Here is a 20,327-nt window from a genome sequence, read left to right on the forward strand (position 1 = left end):
GACAAGGGTGAGAACAAATGAGATGGATACAAGTTTGCAGAGGGAACATATGGACAAGAATCAGACATCTATCTAGACCGTACAGTTTTAACGAATCTGGGTTCAGGAATTTCCTTAATGGCAGGTGGTAAAAGCTTTCCATTCTGTGTGCCTGGCCCAAGAGGCTCATAGGTACATGGAGATACTGATCCTTTCACCCTTCAGGGGTGAGGTCAGTCAGGAGGGTGACCACTGTCTGTCATCCCCCAGAATGCCATACAGATGTTACACCTTTCTGTATGCACTGCTTAAGGAAGAGCTGAATGACTTTAATAACTTTCTGATAACTGTGCTTTTTGGTTACCGTAAACCTTAGAGGACTGGTAAAGGGACCTGATGAGCAGGTCAGGTTTTCAAGAACTCAGAACAAGAGACTGCGTGAGGGTACATGAGCAATGATTTCAATGATTTCATTAGCTAAGTAGATATCCCAAAGTCTAGGAAAAGGACTTCTAAGGTTATTAAATAGACAGGAAACATGCACTGTCTTTATCAGTGAGGAATGGTAGAAGGTCAGGACTGGAAGGAACGTCCTAGAAGTGTCGTCTTCTCAAAGAGGCCATCCCTGGCCGCCTTCCTAACAATTCAGATCTTCCCCTCCATGCACAAACACCGCAGGTCTTTTCGTCTTGCTTTCTATTCCTCCTGCCAATGACCACCATCGAACATACATGTGTGTGCTCAGTCACTCAGCTGTGTCCAACGCTTCGTGACCCCATGGACTGCAGCCTGGCAGGCTCCTCTGTCCGTGGAATTCTCCACGCAAAAATACTGGAGTGGGTTGTCATTCCCTTCTCCAGGGGATCTTCCCGACCCAGGGATGGAACCTGTGTCTCCTGCACCGGCAGGCAGATTCTACCATTGCGCCCCCTGGGAAGCCCTCTAATATATACACTCTCTTTGTTCATCCTTTTATTACTGCTTGTCTTCCCTACTAGAATATAAGCTCCCTGTCAGGACTGTTATCTACTGTAATTCACTGCTGTGTCCCTGGCACCTGGAGCAATGCTTGGTCCGTGGTGAACTCTTGATGAATGAATGCGTGGGGACAGAAAGCAGGAGGGGAGCACACTCAGAGAGCTCCAAGTATGCAGGCTTGGGCAGCAGGATTTTCTTACGCTGAGGTCCAGTTAGAACCGCCTGGCAAAGAGTGGCCTGTCAGTCTTGGGCCAGCTGAAGCAAGCTGTATCTAGACATGTAAGAAGTCAGGAGATATTGTGCTCTGAAACCTTGTCTGCTTTCAAATATTTCTGCTTTGCTTTCCTTTCACCTGGAAGAATGTCTCCTCATGCACAGTCAAAAATATATTAGTTATTTTTGGCAAGCAACACACCATATAAGATCATTTCTAATTTCACCTTTTCCTGCTACCCTAGCTTCTTTTCGCTTTCTTTCCTGATTTCTGTGTTCTACTGAATATTCGTCTTTTTGACTATTAGTCTTCCTTTTGATTGCTTCATTATATTTTCTATCTTTCTGTGACTATGGTTTCGTGACCCTTATCAATATCACAGAGAACACAGAAAAACATGAATAACTAAGTTTTTGTTCAAAAATAAGAATGGAGACAGGAGAATGGAAGGGAAAATATTCCTGCAAATGCTTTTTCCATTCCTACAGGAATAAAATAATCAATTGTTTTTAAATAAATGACAACCTTGAATTCTAAAGTGACTAATGAAAATATATAGCTATATTACATTTTCACAGTACCTTCCTCTTGAAGAACTTAAACTATCCTTGCAGATATTAAAAAATTGTCATTGCAACATTTCATAATATTTACTCATGATAATTAAGGCAGATATCTGCTGTTGTCATTTTATAACAAACGTAAACAACCAAAATGTGGGCTATACAATAAAATATATCCTATAAACTATTTGTTTCTTTGAATAACAATGTTTCCAGTGGGCTCATTTTTACTAGTAAGAAATACTATTAATATAAAAAAGTGGGGGAACCAGTCACTTGGCACGTATTCAAGATCCCTCAAACACCCACCATTCACTATATGTTCTAATAACTGAAAAGTCAGACTTCATTTTAAGTATAAGATATACTACTACCAATTCTTAAATGCAGACTTGTGAAGCACATTTGCTTTCCAAAGGAAAATAAAAATAATATGACTGTACTGAAAATAATTATCAGTGATATTTTAAGTACAATTTAAAAATTTTACTGTACCTGTTTTTAAAATATATATGTATAGGTAAACAACATTCATAAAATGGAGCTATTATGAGCATTAAATCTACTTTTTGGGTAAAGAGAAACATATTTAGTAATAAAGGAAAAAATATAATATTAGATGAGTATGTATTTTTACAGGTAATTTCATTGCTTTGACCATGAAACTTCTAGCCAAAAGATGAAACGCATATTGCTATAAAACTTCATAAGTTAGAAATCTGGGGGGAAAAAAAGGCTTCACTGAATTGAATGGATAGTCTGGACATCCATCATTAACTTGTGGTCAGTACACATTGAAAATTCAAATAATCTTACCATTTTAAAGTACAGTAACAGGATTATTAATCAGAGAATTTCAAGTGTTTCAAAGGTGCTTAAACAACATTTGCTATTTCTACTTGAATTTCCCATCATCATCTCCACTATCATTACCTCAATTAAGTAGGTCATAAGTGAAAGAGAGTGAAAAAGTTGGCCTAATGCTCAACATTCAGAAAACGAAGATCATGGCATCTGGTCCCATCAGTTCAGGGGAAATAGATGGGGAAACAGTGGAAACAGTGTCAGACTTTATTTTGGGGGGCTCCAAAATCACTGCAGATGGTGACTGCAGCCATGAAATTAAAAGATGCTTACTCCTTGGAAGGAAAGTTATGACCAATCTAGATAGCATATTCAAAAGCAGAGACATTACTTGGCCAACAAAGAAAGGTCTGTCTAATCAAGGCTATGGTTTTTCTAGTGGTCATGTATGGATGTGAGAGTTGGATTGTGAAGAAAGCTGAGCACCAAAGAATTGATGTTTTTGAACTGTGGTGTTGGAGAAGACTCTTGAGAGTCCCTTGGACTGCAAGGAGATCCAACCAGTCCATCCTAAAGGAGATCAGTCCTGGATGTTTATTGGAAGGACTGATGCTGAAGCTGAAACTCCAATACTTTGGCCATGCAAAGAGTTGACTCATTGGGAAAGACTCTGATGCTGGGAAGGATTGGGGGCGGGAGGAGAAGGGGACAACAGGGGGTGAGATGGCTGGATGGCATCACTGACTTGATGGACGTGAGTCTGAGTGAACTCCGGGAGCTGATGATGGACAGGGAGGCCTGGCGTGCTGTGGTCGCGAAGAGTCGGACACAACTCAGCGGCTGAACTGACTGAAGACAATTTCATCATTTCTTGCCCGTAACTGATTTCTCCCTCAAGCTCCCTAATACTTCTGGTAATGACATTTTCATTATCCCAGTTACTTTTCATTGGAGCTTATAATTGTCTTCCCCCTCCCCACAGCTCCCATATTCAACCTGTTTATCACCAAGGAGTGCAGATTCTTCCCGAATCATCGCTCTCTTATCCCCTCTGCTCCCACTGCCACCACTTCAGTTCACGCCGGCAACCATGTACACTGGCTTTACTGTCACATCCTGCCAAGCCTATTGCTGCTGGCTTCTTGCTCCTATCTTTTATTCACTTACTAAATTAATCTTCTTTAAAATTCTACTTTATCACGTCATAATAATGTTGATCATGTCATAAAAATGTTCAACATGTTTTAAGGATTCTTTGATTAAAATTGCTGATCTTGACAGAAACCCATTCAATTTTTCTAAGCAGGTACAGAAAATGCTGGGTGTATGGCCCTAACTCTTCTCTCATTTGATGCAACCTAATGTTGATGCCTAGTATTCCCAGATGAGGTAACAGTGGAAACAGTGTCAGACTTTATTTTGGGGGGGCTCCAAAATCACTGCAGACGGTGACTGCAGCCATGAAATTAAAAGACGCTTACTCCTTGGAAGGAAAGTTATGACCAACTTAGACAGCATATTAAAGAGCAGAGACCTTACTTTGCCAACAAAGGTCCGGCTAGTCAAGGCTATGGTTTTTCCAGTGGTCACGTATGGATGTGAGAGTCGGACTGTGAAGAAAGCTGAGTGCCGAAGAATTGATGCTTTTGAACTGTGGTGTAGGAGAAGACTCTTGAGAGTCCCTTGGACTGCAAGGAGATAAAACCAGTCCATCCTAATGGAGATCAGTCCTGAGTATACATTGGAAGGACTGATACTGAAGCTGAAACTCCAATATTTTGGCCACCTGATGCAAAGAACTGACTCATTTGAAAAGACCCTGATGCTGGGAAAGATTGAGGGCAGGAGGAGAGGAGTACTAAAGAGGATGAGATGGTTGGATGGCATCACCAACTCAATGGACATGAGTTCGGGTAAACTCCAGGAGTTGGTGATGGACGGGGAGGCCTGGCGTGCTGTGGTCCATGGGGTTGCAAAGAGTCAGACACGACTGAGCGACTGAACTGAACTTCCCTGACGGCTCAGTGGTAACGAATCTGCCTGCCAATGCAGGAGATGTGGGTTCAGTCCCTGGGTAGGGAAGATCCCTGGAGGAAGAAATGGCAACCCCCTCTAGTATTCTTGTCTGGAGAATCCCATGGACAGAGGAGCCTGGTGGACTGCAGTCCATGAGGTCACAAAGTGTCAGACATGACTGAGCGACTGGGCACCCGTGCAGTGTTGATGCCAGGTTCAAAAGCAGCAGCGGGCCTGGAGACAGTTTTTTTAAAAAACCCTTTTTGGGGTTGGGGTGGGGGGAGATAGTCATCATACTATCTGCATAGCTGGAGACACTGCTATGTCCCCAGCTTTCACAGCAGTACCTAGAACATAAGTGCTCAGTGAATTTGAGGAATAAATGGATACAGGTGCTTCCAACTATCTGAAAGTAGGGAAACTCCCGTGAAAACTTTCGTAAGTTCAAACGATATAAAGTAAAGATGCAACTACCTTAGGGCACATTTTGCTAATGGGTGCCTCAAAATAATTCGAGATAAGGCACAGATGCTCACAGGCACGGTTCACAACTATGGCAACATGATGCTGGGGTCTGGAGTGTAGTTCCCAGGGGAGGACCTTGGTGTTCCCACTCTTGAGGCTCAGGATACTTGCTGCCTCTGTGATGGCTCCCTGAAAACAAATGCTGTAGCTATTTTTTGCTTTCGCCTTTCTTCCCGAAAGCAAAAATCCTCTTTAGCTTTCTTTCTTTTACTGAAAACAGGTACTAACACAGGTCTTTTGTAAAAGTGAAGAGGCATAAAGGAAGCTTTCAAAAAGTGGGCAATAACTGTAAATGCTGCGGAATGCATGTGAAATCGCCTTCTGACTTAAGTCACATTTGTTGGAATAAAAACCCACAAGAAATAGAAGGTTACGGAAAGCAGCAAGCTCTGTTCTAAGAAAAATTTGATCAGAGAAGAGCTGAATAGTATAAGCTTAAGTATAAGCTCAGACAAGAGCTGACGACTTAGTATAAGATCAAATGAGCGTGATAAAGAGGAAATCTATCTCTGGTAAACTGTACAGCACCGTCTAATGAGGTAGTGGAGGAGCAGGGGTTGGAATGAATTGTCTTTACAGAGCTTTAGAGTGCCTTTTTTGAAAGAGTTACTCTTAAACCCTAATGTATCAGAGAAGCAAAGCTTGAGGCTCAAAAAAAGTTGTGTTTTCTTTCCACTTAGGCTTAAACGACCAGGAGAGTTGAAGTTAAGCCTGTTGTGCTACCTACTGCTGTGGAACAAAGTACCCCCCAAATTCACAGCTTATGATGAAAACACATTTATCAGTCCCAGTGTGTGCTGGGCCTGGATCTGAGGGCACCTTAGGTGGACGACTGGCTCTGGGTTTCTCACAAGGCCGCAGGGAGAGTACTGGCTGAGGCTGGTGTCATCTCAAGGCTCGGATCCTCTTCCAGGGTCATTCACGTGGCTGTTGGCAGACTTTAGATCCATGCTGGCTCTCGGCCAGAGACACGGATTCCATGCCATGTGGGCCTCTGCATGAGTGCTCACAACGTGGCAGCTGGCTTCCATCAGGGGGAGCAGGCAAGAGGATGAGAAAGGGCCTAAGTTTGCCAACAGTCATGGGTCTTACCACGTTCCCCATTATCCTTAAGCAGCGGGCTGGAGAGAATGGTGGGATGACTCTTTGAACACTCAGTTACAGGCCCTGTGATGTTTCTGATATCGTATCTAGGAATAAGGAGTAGAACTGGGGCTGGCTTCTCTTCTCCCCTCATTACCCTTGGTGTCTACTAGCAAAGCTACTGCTTCCCATTCCCATGACTGTAGGCTCTGCTGGTCTACAGGTTGCGTAGGGAGGAACGCTTCCATAAGGTATCACAACAATGACTCCACTGAACTGAAAGTGAAACTGCTATCTTATACCACTGGATGAACAAGCAATGGAGAATGCTACTAGACTGGCTAGGGTGACTAATCCTGATTACTAAGGAAAAACTGAGTTGCTGCTATACAACAGCAGTAAATAGGAGTATGTCTGTGATGAGGGAAATCCTCTAGGACACCTGTTAATATTGAATACTGTCTGTGATTAATGTCAACAGAAAAATACAGTAATGTAACTCCTGCAGAACTGCTAATGGCTCACACCCTTCAGGAATGAAGATACGGGGCATCCCATCAGGCAAGGAATCATGACCAGTCGAGGTGCTTGCTAAAAGCAAAGAGTTTATGGAATGAAGTAGTTATACACACCTGCTACACGCCCAGTTGCAAAAAATGAAGAATGTAATGGTTATGAGCATTTTCTCCTTATTTTGATATGAATATATATAGGAAATATTTTTTGTTTTCTTCTCTCTTATTCTTTATCATCTCATGTAAGACGTGTCAATAGTAATTAGCTTTATCTCTCATTATTAAATTATAGGATACCAAAGATGAGAAGAATGAACGTCATTCAAGGACAAAAAAGGGGCATTGTATCCTCCCTTTTAGTGTGTATTCAGTTGTACATAGGACAGTTGTACCATGTTAGGTGGAAGCAAGACTACTTTAATGTCTTCGTTTGGAGGGTGGTTTAAGGAGATGTATGTGAGTGCCAAGTAGACAAGGGGTGAACTGTGGAGGTTCTGCAGTGAGGCACTTTGGCTTGGTTGAACTATGATTCCCGGAATTCCTTTTCAAACTGCATGTCTCTGTTTAGGCTGGTTCAAAAGGGAGACTTCTGTTGGAAATTCGGGGGATTAAAATGAAGCAGCAGCCATTTCAAGCTCATACACACTGTTTATCTGCTGGCCCACTTGGTGGCACAAGGCAGTGGTTAGCATCATGACAAAGGGCACCAGCTTCTTCAGGAACCCACATCACCAAGGACAGAAGCCCCAAGAACTGGCACAGATTGAAGTCCATCCTCATGGGCTCCAGCTCATGGTTATGGGTTCCAGCTCATTCTTGCTCTTCACCCCTTTATGTAACATCTTCCCTTAACAGCTGCCTGCTCTGTAGACAGCTCTAGCATCACAAGTAAAGTTGACATTCTTCTAGATGCTGCTCAATCAGATCTGATCCAGTCCTAGGTCAAACCTCTGTAACACATCCTTTACTATCTACAGTCTATCCTCATTATTTGTGGATTCCGTATTTCTGAATTCACTTACTTATTAAAATTTATTTGTAATCAATACTCATGGTGTTTTGTTATTTGTGGACGTGCACATGTGGAACGTGGTAAAAAAAAAAATTTGAGTTGCTTAACAGGTACATACCTAACTAAGGTCAAACAAGGTCATACTCTGAATTCTTGATCCAGTTTTGTGCTGTAAACAATTATCCTTTTTGCAGACTATTTAGTGCCCTGTTTTTCACACTGCTGTGTTTTTGTTGCTGATTTTCTTCTCTGAAATTGTGCCCAAGTATCATGCTGAAGTGTTAAGACAGTGATGTATCTTATGGAGAAAGTAAGTCCTATTCGGGCTTGAGTTAGTGCCATGGACTGTGAGTTCAATGTTAGTGAGTCAACTATACATTAAATAAGGCATCTTCAAACAGAAACACTCATAAAACAAAGTTATATACATTGACCGGTTGATGAAAATGTGACCAGAAGCTTCCAAACCTAAGCCTGCATTTTCTTGAGGAGTAATGATTCACTGATTCAGTGTTCTCAGAGACTTCACAAAACATAACCACTGACCATAAAGAGAATATATTGTAATTAATGCACACGTGCACACACACACATGCACACACACACACACACACACACACCCCTGTAGCATATATATCTCCTACTACTCTGTTTCTCTGACTGAACCCTGAATGATAGACCTGGAAAGTTTAGTTACAATAACAGTGAAACTCAGTTCAAGTTTAGGTATTAATGATAGTAAAATTTAGTTATCATAAGAGTTCTTTCCCTAGTAGCTGAACTGTTCTCCAGATTTCCTTCAAATACATAAACATGTATGCAACTGTAAGTACTGTGCGATTAGCTATCTCTTATGGTTGTTAAATGGAGCAGTTCATGTTCAAGAGAAGAGGGCGGCAGAGGATTAGATGGTTAGACAGCATCATTGACTCAATGGACATCACTTGGAGCTAACTCTGGGAGACAGTGAAGGACAGGGAAGCCTGGTTTGCTGCAGTTCATGGGGTTGCAAAGAGTCGGACATGACTTAGCTACTGAACAACATGTTCAAAACTTCTGCTCATTCTCTGGCACTATGACCAGGAAACCTGTTTCTGTTCTGTATCATAATCAGACACTACTGCTCACTCTGTGTTTATCGTGAAAACTGTGAAAGCCCAAACCAGAAAGCAATGAAAAATGTCACTCTTTCTTCTGACCTAGAGATGAGGGACTAAAGTACAAATCTTTCAGGCTGGAAGTCAACACCAACATTAAACTGTCTGGAGCCCACTTGCTTCCTCAGGTGCTCAGCCCACCACCTCTGTTCTTTCAGTGGACAGGCTGGTCTTGCCTGTTCATAGTTCCCCATGAAATGGACATCTTCTGATTCATCCAGCCCTTCCTCCTTCATTGGTGTTTTCTTTTGTCCAGAGTATCAGCCTGCACGTCTTCCTATAATCCAAGTCCCATCTAACACCCAACCAAAAGCTTTTTTTGGTCCAACCAAAAGCTTTTACATGAAAAATGTCTGTAGACTCTAGGCCATAGCAATCTCTCTTCTCTGAACTCACGGTCTTGACTTCCTACTGGATCACTGAGTTGGTAATTAATCAGAGACAAATACTCTTGAGATCCTGTATGGCTCTCCAGTCCTTGTTTTAATAAGTTTTAACTGTACAACCGTCTCCCTAAGCTTCAACAGCAACTGTCTATATTACTCTCAAGTTGTCTGCATCTGCCCTTCTCCACTGAGTTTGTTGGCAAGCATCTTCAACCACTCAAAGCATTTTTGGTAGTGGGTCCACCCCATGCCATATGTTACCAATCATTCATTCAGATTCAAGCCAGAACAACATGCTTAATTCACAAAATAGAATACCACATTTCATTAGCATATTTTTTCACCTTAAAAGCATTCTATACATCTCTCATCAAAGACATACCTGCTGAGACTCGGGGACAGTCAGGCAGCATGGACTCCACTGATGTGTCTAATGGTTCTGAGCTAGAGACCCAATTACAACAGTTCTGCAATGAAATAGAGACAATGTTCTGTTGAAACACAATTTAAGGCAAGACCAACTTGTTAGGCTGTAGAGATTAATCTATCCAATACAATCAGCCATTATAATTATACTCTACCTCTATATACTATAAGAAATCCTCTTATGTAAACAGTCAGTAATTATTCATGAGTAAGATGACTGTGGGAAAAAGTTTATCTTCTACAATTTAGCAAATTATCTGTCCTGATATTAAGAAGACATGTAACCTTCTGTGAACCATGATGCAATATACTTATAAAAGAAGTCTAATATTTTAATTAAAGGAAATTGAAAAGGGTATCTAGTTTTAGTTTTTAAATGAAAATAAATATTAATTTGAACATGTAAAAAATAGCATTATTTTAAAACTATATTCTTTGTCTCTGTAATACTAGAAGAAATACATTTTGCAACTAATCCTCAAAATGGCCCATATAAATATAAAATCTTTTAATTTTTACTTCAACTTGGTTCAGTGAAGGCTGTATCAAACAGATCAAAAGAAACACAATCTGGTGAACTGTAGCTCTGTGTTGAGGACACAAAACCTTCAATATTAAAGACAAACCTCTAAGATGATGGTTTACAACTTAAATGATATAGAAATAATCTATATTCCTTCTATACATTTTAAGTGTATATTTGAAGTCTGGGGGCTTCCCAGGTGGTACAGTGGTAAAGATTCCGCCTGCCAATGCAGGAGACATAGATTCAATCCCTGGGTCGGGAAGATTCCTAGAGAAGGAAATGGCAATCCACTCCAGTATCTGTGTCTGGAAATTTCCACGAAAAGAGGAGTCTGGCGGTTTATAATCCATGGGGTCGCAAAGAGTCGGATATGACTAAGCACACACGCACACAACATTTGAAGTATGGCTTAAAAAATGTGATTAACCCTACATGGCTTAAAAAAAATTTCCAACACACACATACACACAATGAATTTCCAGGCAGATTTTATTTTAAAAGAAATCATCCTATCAATCATGTCAGAAAAATCGCTGATTGCTGTTCTCGTAAGCAAGCATGTATTGTGTATGTTTAGATGCTTGCCTTCCTGGTTGTGCACCATGGAACCCGCCCTCACTGCGGAAAGATCCTTGACTGGTAGATCAAGTGTCTTATTGTATTTCCTTAATTCATTCTGTCTGGAAGAAGATGTCAGCTGTGTTGCAGTGAGGAGAGAATTTCAAAGGCCCCAGTCCCCACCAATAAAGGCTGAGGAATGGCTTTTGAATAGATTTGTCAAGGCAACCCTACTGTTCTGGGACCAGGGAAAGCAGGAATAACATAAAGAAGGGTTGCTGTATGAGATTAGAAAGTGAAGTTCACAAAGCATGGCAGATTTTTGTAAGAAACAGTAGATCAATGAAACTACTGAATTGTGTGGAAAAAAAAAAACATGAAAACAAACACAACATCTAGTAATGTTCTTAAATGTTTTCTTTCTTTTTATACTTAAAATGGATAAAATATTACTATTTGCATGTATTACAAAAGCTTGATGGTTTAAAGTAGATATGTATTCTATAATTTGCACTCCTAATCTTAATTAGTAGCTGAATGCAAAATTATACAATGTAAGGGATAAGAAATTATAAAAGAAATAGGGTCTTAGAAGAGTTTTCATATGTTTGAAATAAATAAAATTAATATTACTATTGATAGAATACCACATCAGAGAGTTCTAGATAATACAGAAGATTAGCACACAATTAGCCAGCTTTTATATACAATGTGACACTTGCTTGTAAGAAATAAGTATTCTCCAAAGCGGTGTCAAGATATGTAAATGGATGATTTGTTTTATCATTCATCACAACCCCTAATAAATTCAAAAATCATGACTTTTATAGGTACTAAAAATAGGCTTGAAGTGATACTGGGAGATAGCTTCATTGAAGAATGACTTTCTCTTTCCTCTCTTTTTCTTAATTCTTAAACAATTTAGTCTTTGCAATGACAGCAATTAGCTCTACCGATGGGCAGCGATTAGGTATATATTTTAATTATTATTCATCCTAGAGGTGCCTCCAAATCTGATGAAAGTCAGCTATAATCCAGGTGATATGTCAGTCTTAATACTGTTCACTTACACTTCATGTATGTAAGTATTATAGGATATTTTCAGTACTAATAATATTAATGGTACATTATAGTATACAGTTGATTAATCATTTTCTAACTTGCTATCACTGACTTTAAAATCCACAAAATGGATTTTATCCAGGTCACCTTTAAACTCAAAATATTTAAAGCAAAATACAGGTTACCATTTTATGATTCGGAAATTTCAGTTTTTATCTAGGCAAATGTTTACATTTTGATTTCTCATAATATCAGGATAGAAAATAAACACCCTATAGTTAAAGTTCTCTGCAATGACAAAGTACGGGTACAGGATTGTAAAGGTTTGATACCACAAGTTGATGTACATGTGTGGTGTGTTCATGTTTGTGTGACATTTTTACACCACTGGGAAAAGCATATAGAGAAAAGGACGAAGCCAGCTAGAAATATGTTTGCCATATGACAGAGTATAATGAAATAAAATAATGTAAACAAACTCGGAAGTACATGAAGGGAAGGAAACATGGGAAAGATATACAGCGATGACACATGAACTCAGTCTATCTGAAATTCCATTTATCAAATGCAATTCTCTATTCTGAGACATGTTTCTATAGTTTAGAAGCCAAATCTCTTTTCACTGTTTTGCTAATGCTTATTCTACCCCACTTCTCAATGCTCCGTTTGAACCCTATCCCAGTTCCTCAGTTGAGACGAACACTAGCGAAGTGTCTTGGATGATGATTAGAAGTAGCCCATCAGGAAAGCCCTACTAAACTCAGATCATGCTGCAGGCGTTCCCAGACCCCAGCAATCGTATTCTCAGTTGTCCTGAGTGGACAACAAGACATGCTGGACTAGAGGTACCAACAGAGCGATGCTTGAGCCTCAGATGCAGCCCGGCCCCATTCCAACCTACAAGCAGAAGGAAGGAAGCCTATGGCCAGAGCCAGCAGACTGAGACGGGTCCTGTAACTACAGTTTCTCTGGGTCTGAGGGATAAAGAGAAAAAATAGGCAGTGTAGTGATGTCTTCAAGTTAAGTATTTTCCATTAAAAAGTCTTTTACTGTGAAATTATGACTTTACAGGTTTTTGTGGCTGTACACTGTCTTCTTTGTGAAATCCAAAATTTGGGGGTTATTCATATAAACTTAGAAGTGCCTATAGGTCACAGGGCTGAACGACATTGACATTTAAATCAAGGGCTGACAATATTTCAGTGTAGATATGAAGTGAATTGAAAATTTTTATAAAAAGGTTATACCTTAATGTATGAAGTTTAAAGGGAGAAGCACGTAGTGGGTACTCCTGTGCAAGATATTTGGAAGTATTTGGAGATGCTTGTTGCCCTGGTTGAGTGTAGATTTTTACTCATTGTTATGAGTTGTAAATCATCAGTGTCTGTAGGTTGCTCTTTAATATGGAAGGTGTTGTGTTCTTGGATAAGAACTATTATTCATCAGGTTGTATTTCTAGGACAGACGCTCATAACTGAATGGTGATGGGTGAGGGCTTCTGATTACTACATAGAACCATACATCTGGCTTGGCAGCAGAATTTCAGAGACCAGGGATATGTCAGGAAATGACATTCACCCACTCAGCCTTTTTTTTTTTTTAATAAAAACTATATATTTAAGTTGTATAACATGATGATTTAATATACATATACACAGTGAAATGATAACTGTAATCAAGCCAATTAACATGTTCTCGTTTACATAGCTAGCATTTTTCAGTGTGTGGTGAGAGAATCTGAAATCTATCCTTTTTGCAAATTTCCAGTATTCAAAATGCTGTATATTAGGTCTCTAGACTTGTGCATTCTATACCCCTGCAATTCTTGACCAACATCTCCCTGTTTCCCCCACCTTCCTGACATTAGGAACCACAATTCTGTTCTCTGCTTCTGTGTATTCGACTCTTTCAGATTCGACATGTAAGTGGGACCACGTATTACTTTTCCTTCTGTGTCTAGCTTATTTCACTTAGCATAATGTCCTCCTTATGCTAAGTGGGCTCACCTTTGCCCACTCAGCCTTACAGCCTGGAGCCCAAGGTAAGAAGTCCCTTTGGTTACTTTCTATCTCTTCTTTGATTAAATTAAGATGAATTCAGCTACTGCCTATTTCAGTCAGATAAAAAAAATACACAGAACAATATATTCTGACTTTTGAAGGGGATGCCTAATCTAGTCTTAGTTCAGTTCAGTCACTCAGTCATGTCCGACTCTTTGCAACCCCATGAATCACAGCATGCCAGGTCTCCCTGTCCATCACCAAATCCCGGAGTTCACTCAGACTCAAGTCCATCGAGTCAGTGATGCCATCTCATCCAGCCGTCTCATCCTCGGTCGTCCCCTTCTCCTCCTGCCCCCAATCCCTCCCAGCATCTGAGTCTTTTCCAATGAGTCAACTCTTCGCATGAGGTGGCCAAAGTACTGGAGTTTCAGCTTTAGCATCATTCCCTCCAAAGAAATCCCAGGGCTGATCTCCTTCAGAATGGACTGGTTGGATCTCCTTGCAGCCCAAGGGACTCTCAAGAGTCTTCTCCAACACCACAGTTCAAAAGCATCAATTCTTCTGTGCTCAGCCTTCTTCACAGTCCAACCCTCACATGCATACATGACCACAGGAAAAACCATAGCCTTGACTAGACGGACCTTTGTTGGCAAAGTAATGTCTCTGCTTTTGAATATGCTATCTAGGTTGGTCATAAACTTTTCTTCCAAGGAGTAGTTAGAAATTCTTAAAAAATAAATCTAGATAAATTCTTTTTATATGTCTCACCTGGAATATGAAGACCTCACAATTAAAAAAAATGATAAATGGGATGTTTCTAGTTTGGGGCAAGTACTAAATTCTATATTGGTTATGTGTGTGGGAAAATGTACCAACATTTATAAACTTTACTAGCTATATAATACTAGGAGCTGGTTATATATACGTTTGGATGGATAAAAAGTAATTGTCATAAAACATACAAAATTTGTCTTAAGAGAATTTAGGACCTTGGAAATGACAATAAAGGATGTAGCTAAACTATGAAAGGAGGAAATGTGATAAGCAATGTGGTCAGAAAACACCTGGGTGTTGGAATAGATTAAAAAAATAAAATCCCACCTTTTTATGTTTATTGTGAGAGGTGGAGTAAACATATTTTGGACTTCTGCATGATGAAAGCACTTTTTCTAATGGAGAATAATGACAGTGAAAAGAGGCTGGTGATATGGCAACACCATTAAGGGATTACATACCTTAGACCTTCTGTTTGTTCAAAACTCTTTTTAAACATTATCTTTCTGATCCTTATAGTATACCACGAGAACTGGTGTAAGTTATTCATTGTCCCTATGGTGAGAGGTCAGCTGAATAAATACCTGGTATTCTCTTTATTTTTATTTTTATTTTTTTTGGTATTCTCTTTAAAAAAAACAAAAAAACTGGAAGAAAATCAGGAAGGTCAACCAGCTCATTCATATAAATAATATGTATTGATTTGATTAAATAATTGCTAAAGCATGGTATGGCTGATGTTAATTTCTTCTAATATCAGAAAGGTAAATATAAATAAAAAAGAAATTTCAGCTATATATCTGCAATAGGAATCAAGGAAATCGTGAGCTGAAAGGTGTTTCAAAACCGGAAGCATATTCAATGAAAGTGTGAAAGTGTTAGTTGCTCAGCCATGTCTGACTCTTTGCGACCCCATGGGCTGTCCATGGAATTCTGCAGTCCAGAATACTGGAGTTGGTAACCATTCCCTTCTCCAGGAGATCTTCCCGACCCAGGGATCAAACCTGGGTCTCCTGTATTGCAGGCAGATTCTTTACTGTCTGAACCGCCTGGAATGAGTCCTTGTACACGCTCAGATTCACAAGCCCTTTGGAAGTATGAAAAGCTTTCTTAGCCTAAGGTGGGCCGTGACTAGCCCCTGGGTTTCTCCTAGCTCAAGGGTCTGCCAAGCACTATTTCAGCTTTTTACTTCTCCCCCTACTGGCAGCAGTGAGCCATCCATTTAAGAGAGGCATACACTGACCTTCTTTCTTATAATTAAACAGTATCAATGATACATAGCTGATGGGAAAAGTAAATACTGGGGAATAATAACCTAACAGATCATGACCTTATTCAGTCAAAGTTCCTACTATCTGTTATATGCACACATATATTTCATACAAAGCAAAAAAAAAAAAAAAAAGGGGGGGGGTGGGGGTGGGGGAGGAAGGCTTCCAAAAAAGTAATCGTTTTTCCAAAGGGTTTTCTATTATTATTTCAACCATGTCTGGTTTTCTCTATTCCCTCTAAATGTTCTGCCTCCAGAAAGGGAGCTTGGGGGTGGGAGGTGATATAAGTTGGTGGGGGCTCCAGATATAAAAGGCTCACACTCATTCATCTCAGCACTGAAAAAAAAAAAACCATCTCACCTCTCTCATCCATTCTCGAATCGTTTTGCCAGCTTCTTGATGCCACACATTGTGAACAGAGTCTGTCAACGCCACGGCAGTCACCTTACTTTTCACATCTGCTTCTCGCTGAATCATCTGTTTTTAAAAAGGAAAATAAAATATTGGCCATAATTGTTTTCCCTACTGGGTACAAACTTAGTCATAGGTAATAATAATATTAAAAATGAAAAAGCAATATGCATTTCTTGCTCAAAGCTATTCTTTTCTATGCTGAACACACGCCCTATTCTTGTTCAGAGATGTGAAAAGATGCAATATATATATTTTTAAAAGATAACACCACTTAAGACTTAGAACTACGCAGCTCTATTATTTTCCATGTGGTTTGACAATTCAAGGATTAAAGGGATCACAGGGGAAACCAGGAGGAATCCCTGAGGGCGTCTATTACAAGTTTCTTCCACCACTTCCTGTTCCAGTGCTTCAGGGAAGTCAGTACCGGGGCTTCACTCTCAGCAACTCAGGACTAACTTCTGCTAATTTTCAGTAGATGGTACATTAGTAAAGAAAGATATCTTGCTTTGATTTCCCCATTTTAACTAGCCAGCTCTTCACCATGGCCTCATAATTCCTTGGTGTTTTAAATGCCCACAAAGACCTTTCTCTTCGTATTATCAATGTCATTTTGTTTTCTAATATATTTCTTTATGCAGAAAAATGATTATAGTTTAACTTCTTTTTATAGAATGTTGTTTTTATAAAATTAAATGGTTCTAAAGCTTTAAAAAGAGTCACTTGGTTTGAAGAAATGGAAGAATTTATCAGAGGTCTGCAAGATAAAAAAAACCTGAGAAATATTTAATAATAGTTCTAGATTAAAAGAATCAAAAACATTCTAACTCAGCTAACACTAGTAACTCTAATTTGACACAACAAACATAAGAAACCTTAATAAAAAATTAGTTATAATACAATATCTAATAGTCTCAAATTTCATAGCTCTCACTCTTTCTTTGCATCAAATGTCTTTTCTCCCTCTAAAAAAGAGCAATTTCTCTATCATGTGCTATTAATTTATTGTCTATAAATATAAATTACTGCATTAAAAAAGGAAGAATTCTGAACGGTGATGAAAGCTCACATAGAAAACAGTGCAAGCCATGTTTCTAATACCAAATGATGCCTGTTGGCATTTTGAATTAAAAATCTCTCTCTCTCTCTGTTAAATTCCTTTAAACTCTACATATGCAGATCCCCTTTCACTGAACAGGACCTAATGGGAATCTAATTCACTGTTAATGCTGCCTCAGCAGCATTTCTGCACTTTAAATCTTTGTGTCTTGTGGTTTCTGCTTATGTAATGTGCAAATCTTAAAATCAATGCTGGTTATCAACATGATGATATTACTGCAACATTCACCTGGCAATACCAATAATATTTTAAAAAGCATAAAATAATACTCCAATTCAGGACTTCATATTCATTATTAAATAGTGTGCTACCTGCTTCTAGATTTTATTTTAAAAATAAGATTCTCCAAATGGCACTAGAATACAGAAATTTAAACCAACATCAGCTAATAAAACCCCCAGTTCCACAATAGGGAATCCACCTGGCTCATGAAGAACTTACATGTCCTTATTCTCATTTTCTAAACAGGAACATTTTTAGACACGGAGAACGACTGTTGCTGAAATTACCAAATAAGAACACTGTGGTCTCCTGGTATTCTAAGAATACGTCTGCATTCAAAAATATTTGTGCTCAATTTTCTTTTGGTTGTTGTTAACACATGCTGACTTAAATTAAAGGTGGTAGTGACTGAAGACACTAGATATCAAGGGCCATTTGTGAAATGATATACAGTTAAGAGTTGAAAAGGCTGAGGATTTAGTGCAAAAGTAGAAGATCTGGGGATTAAAATTTTACAAACCTGGAAATATACAGTTGATAGATTAACTACCGGGGGAGAGGCTGGGTGGGGAGGGGTTGGTCTGTTTGTTCATCTGGCTGACATTTCACACAAAGGGAGGTGATGATGTATAACTTTTGTTCACATCTCATCAAATCACATTATAATCCAGCATGATCCTCCCTTACGCTGTTTTAGTTCTTTACAGTTTAAAAAGCATTTTCATATTATATTACTAGAGGAGGGGAATGGTCAGATTCCAGAGGCTCTGAATCAAGAGCTGTTTACAAATGAACTCAGTCACAAAAATTTTCAAATATTTGACTGTAAAGGATTAGGAGATTTGTAAATCAGTGAAAATCTTAACAGTTTAGTTTTCCTGATGATTCTCCTCTGTGCTGGCCTTGCTGCAACGGGCAGTGTTGACCTACTTGCAGCTGCCATTTCTGTCCAAAGTCTCTGCATTTTGCATTTGTCGGGGCGGTTTCTAGCCCCCATTCGCTCCCTAACTGGGACTGAGCACTGATGGAAAATGCTGGAGAATGGCAGTGCTGGCTAGGGGGAGACTGAACACAGGAACCAAGACTGTGTAAGAGACAGACCTTAGAAGCAACATAGCTAAAGCAAGGAAAGGGTGGAGGCATAGACGGGGAGGAAGACAACTTCTTTAACAGTCCAAAATAGAAGACTGTGATGGTGTGGAAAACTCAGAAATCTGAAAAGAAAGAAGCCAAGTGACCAAAGCCCTACTCTATGTCAATTTAAGGTGAAGATATGCTTTTTATTAGGATCCAGGGATAAGGACATGTTTGAAATTCTCTGCAAAATTCTATCTGTATGTGACATGAATATTTTTCTGGGAAAGGATGCTCAGCTTTATTAGATGCTCAAAGGGATCTTAATTTCTAAAAATGGTAAGAGCTCATGAGCCCAATACCAATATTTGAAAGAAGAAAGATGCCATTATTTTGTTGTTGCTGTTGTTATAACGTCTTAAGTATGGCAGTATAGTTCAACAGTATGTGAACCGTGAACTTCCAGATGTTCAAGCTGTATTTACAAAAGGCAGAGGAACCAGAGATCAAATTGCCAACATCCGCTGGATCGTCAAAAAAGCAAGAGAGTTCCAGAAAAACATCTACTTCTATTTTATTGACTATGCCAAAGCCTTTGTATGGATCACAACAAACTCTGGAAAATTCTTTAAGAGATGGGAATACCAGACCACCTGACCTGCCTCCTGGGAAACCTGTATGCAGGTCAAGAAGCAACAGAACTGGACATGGAACAACAGACTGGTTCCAAATAGGGAAAGGAGTACATCAAGGCTGTATACTGTCACCCTACTTATTTAACTTCTATGCAGAGTGCCTCATAAGAAACACTGGGCTGGATGAAGCACAAGCTGGAATCAAGACTGCCAGGAGAAATGTCAATAACCTCAGATATGCAGATGACACTACCCTTATGGCAGAAAGTGAAGAACTAAAGAGCCTCTTGATGAAAGTGAAAGAGGAGAGTGAAAAAGTTGGCTTAAAACTCAACAGTCAGAAAACAAAGATCATGGCATCCAGTCCCATCACTTCATGGCAAATCGTTGGAGAAACAATGGAAAAACAGTAAGAGACTTTATTTTTTTGGGCTCCCAAATCACTGCAGATGGTGACTGCAGCCATAAAGACAAAGCTACGGTTTTTCCAGTAGTCATGTATGGATGTTGGACTATAAAGAAAGTTGAGCGTCAAAGAATTGATGCTTGTGAACTGTGGTGTTGGAGAAGACTCTTGAGAGTCCCTTGGACTGCAAGGAGATAAAACCAGTCCATCCGAAAGGAAATCAGTCCTGAATATTCATTGGAAGGACTGATGCTGAAGCTGAATTTCCAATACTTTGGCCACCTGACGCAAAGAACTGACTCATTTGAAAAGACCCTGATGCTGGGAAAGACCGAAGGTGGGAAAAGGGGACGACAGAGGATGAGATGGTTGGATGGCATCACCAACTCAATGGACATGAGTTTGAGTAAACTCCGGGAGTTGGTGATGGACAGGGAGGCCTGGCGTGCTGCGGTTCATGAGGTTGCAAAGAATCAGACACAACTGAGTGACTGAATTGACTGATGGCAGTGTAGTATCAAAAGTTCAACAAAAGTAAAAAAAATTGGTAACCCAGACATATTATCCTAAAGTTCATGGCGTATTAGGTTACATGTGGCCAAGT

The 20,327-nt window shown here is 39.6% G+C and overlaps 1 protein-coding gene across 4 annotated transcripts in view; it reads right to left on the reverse strand.

Annotated features, from left to right (window-relative positions):
- FAM172A (family with sequence similarity 172 member A) overlaps positions 1 to 20,327 on the reverse strand; it is a 407,588-nt gene that overhangs the window by 120,975 nt on the left and 266,286 nt on the right. For all 4 annotated transcript variants that reach the window (XM_052642598.1, XM_052642594.1, XM_052642597.1 and 1 more), the window contains 2 exons: positions 16,213 to 16,329; positions 9,615 to 9,699 (listed from right to left, as the gene is read on the reverse strand). In XM_052642598.1, coding sequence (XP_052498558.1) covers positions 9,615 to 9,699; positions 16,213 to 16,329 — 202 coding nt within the window. The remainder of the gene's footprint in view (positions 1 to 9,614; positions 9,700 to 16,212; positions 16,330 to 20,327) is intronic.

The sequence above is a fragment of the Budorcas taxicolor genome, chromosome 7, assembly GCF_023091745.1.
Source record: "Budorcas taxicolor isolate Tak-1 chromosome 7, Takin1.1, whole genome shotgun sequence".
Taxonomy (NCBI): domain Eukaryota; kingdom Metazoa; phylum Chordata; class Mammalia; order Artiodactyla; family Bovidae; genus Budorcas; species Budorcas taxicolor.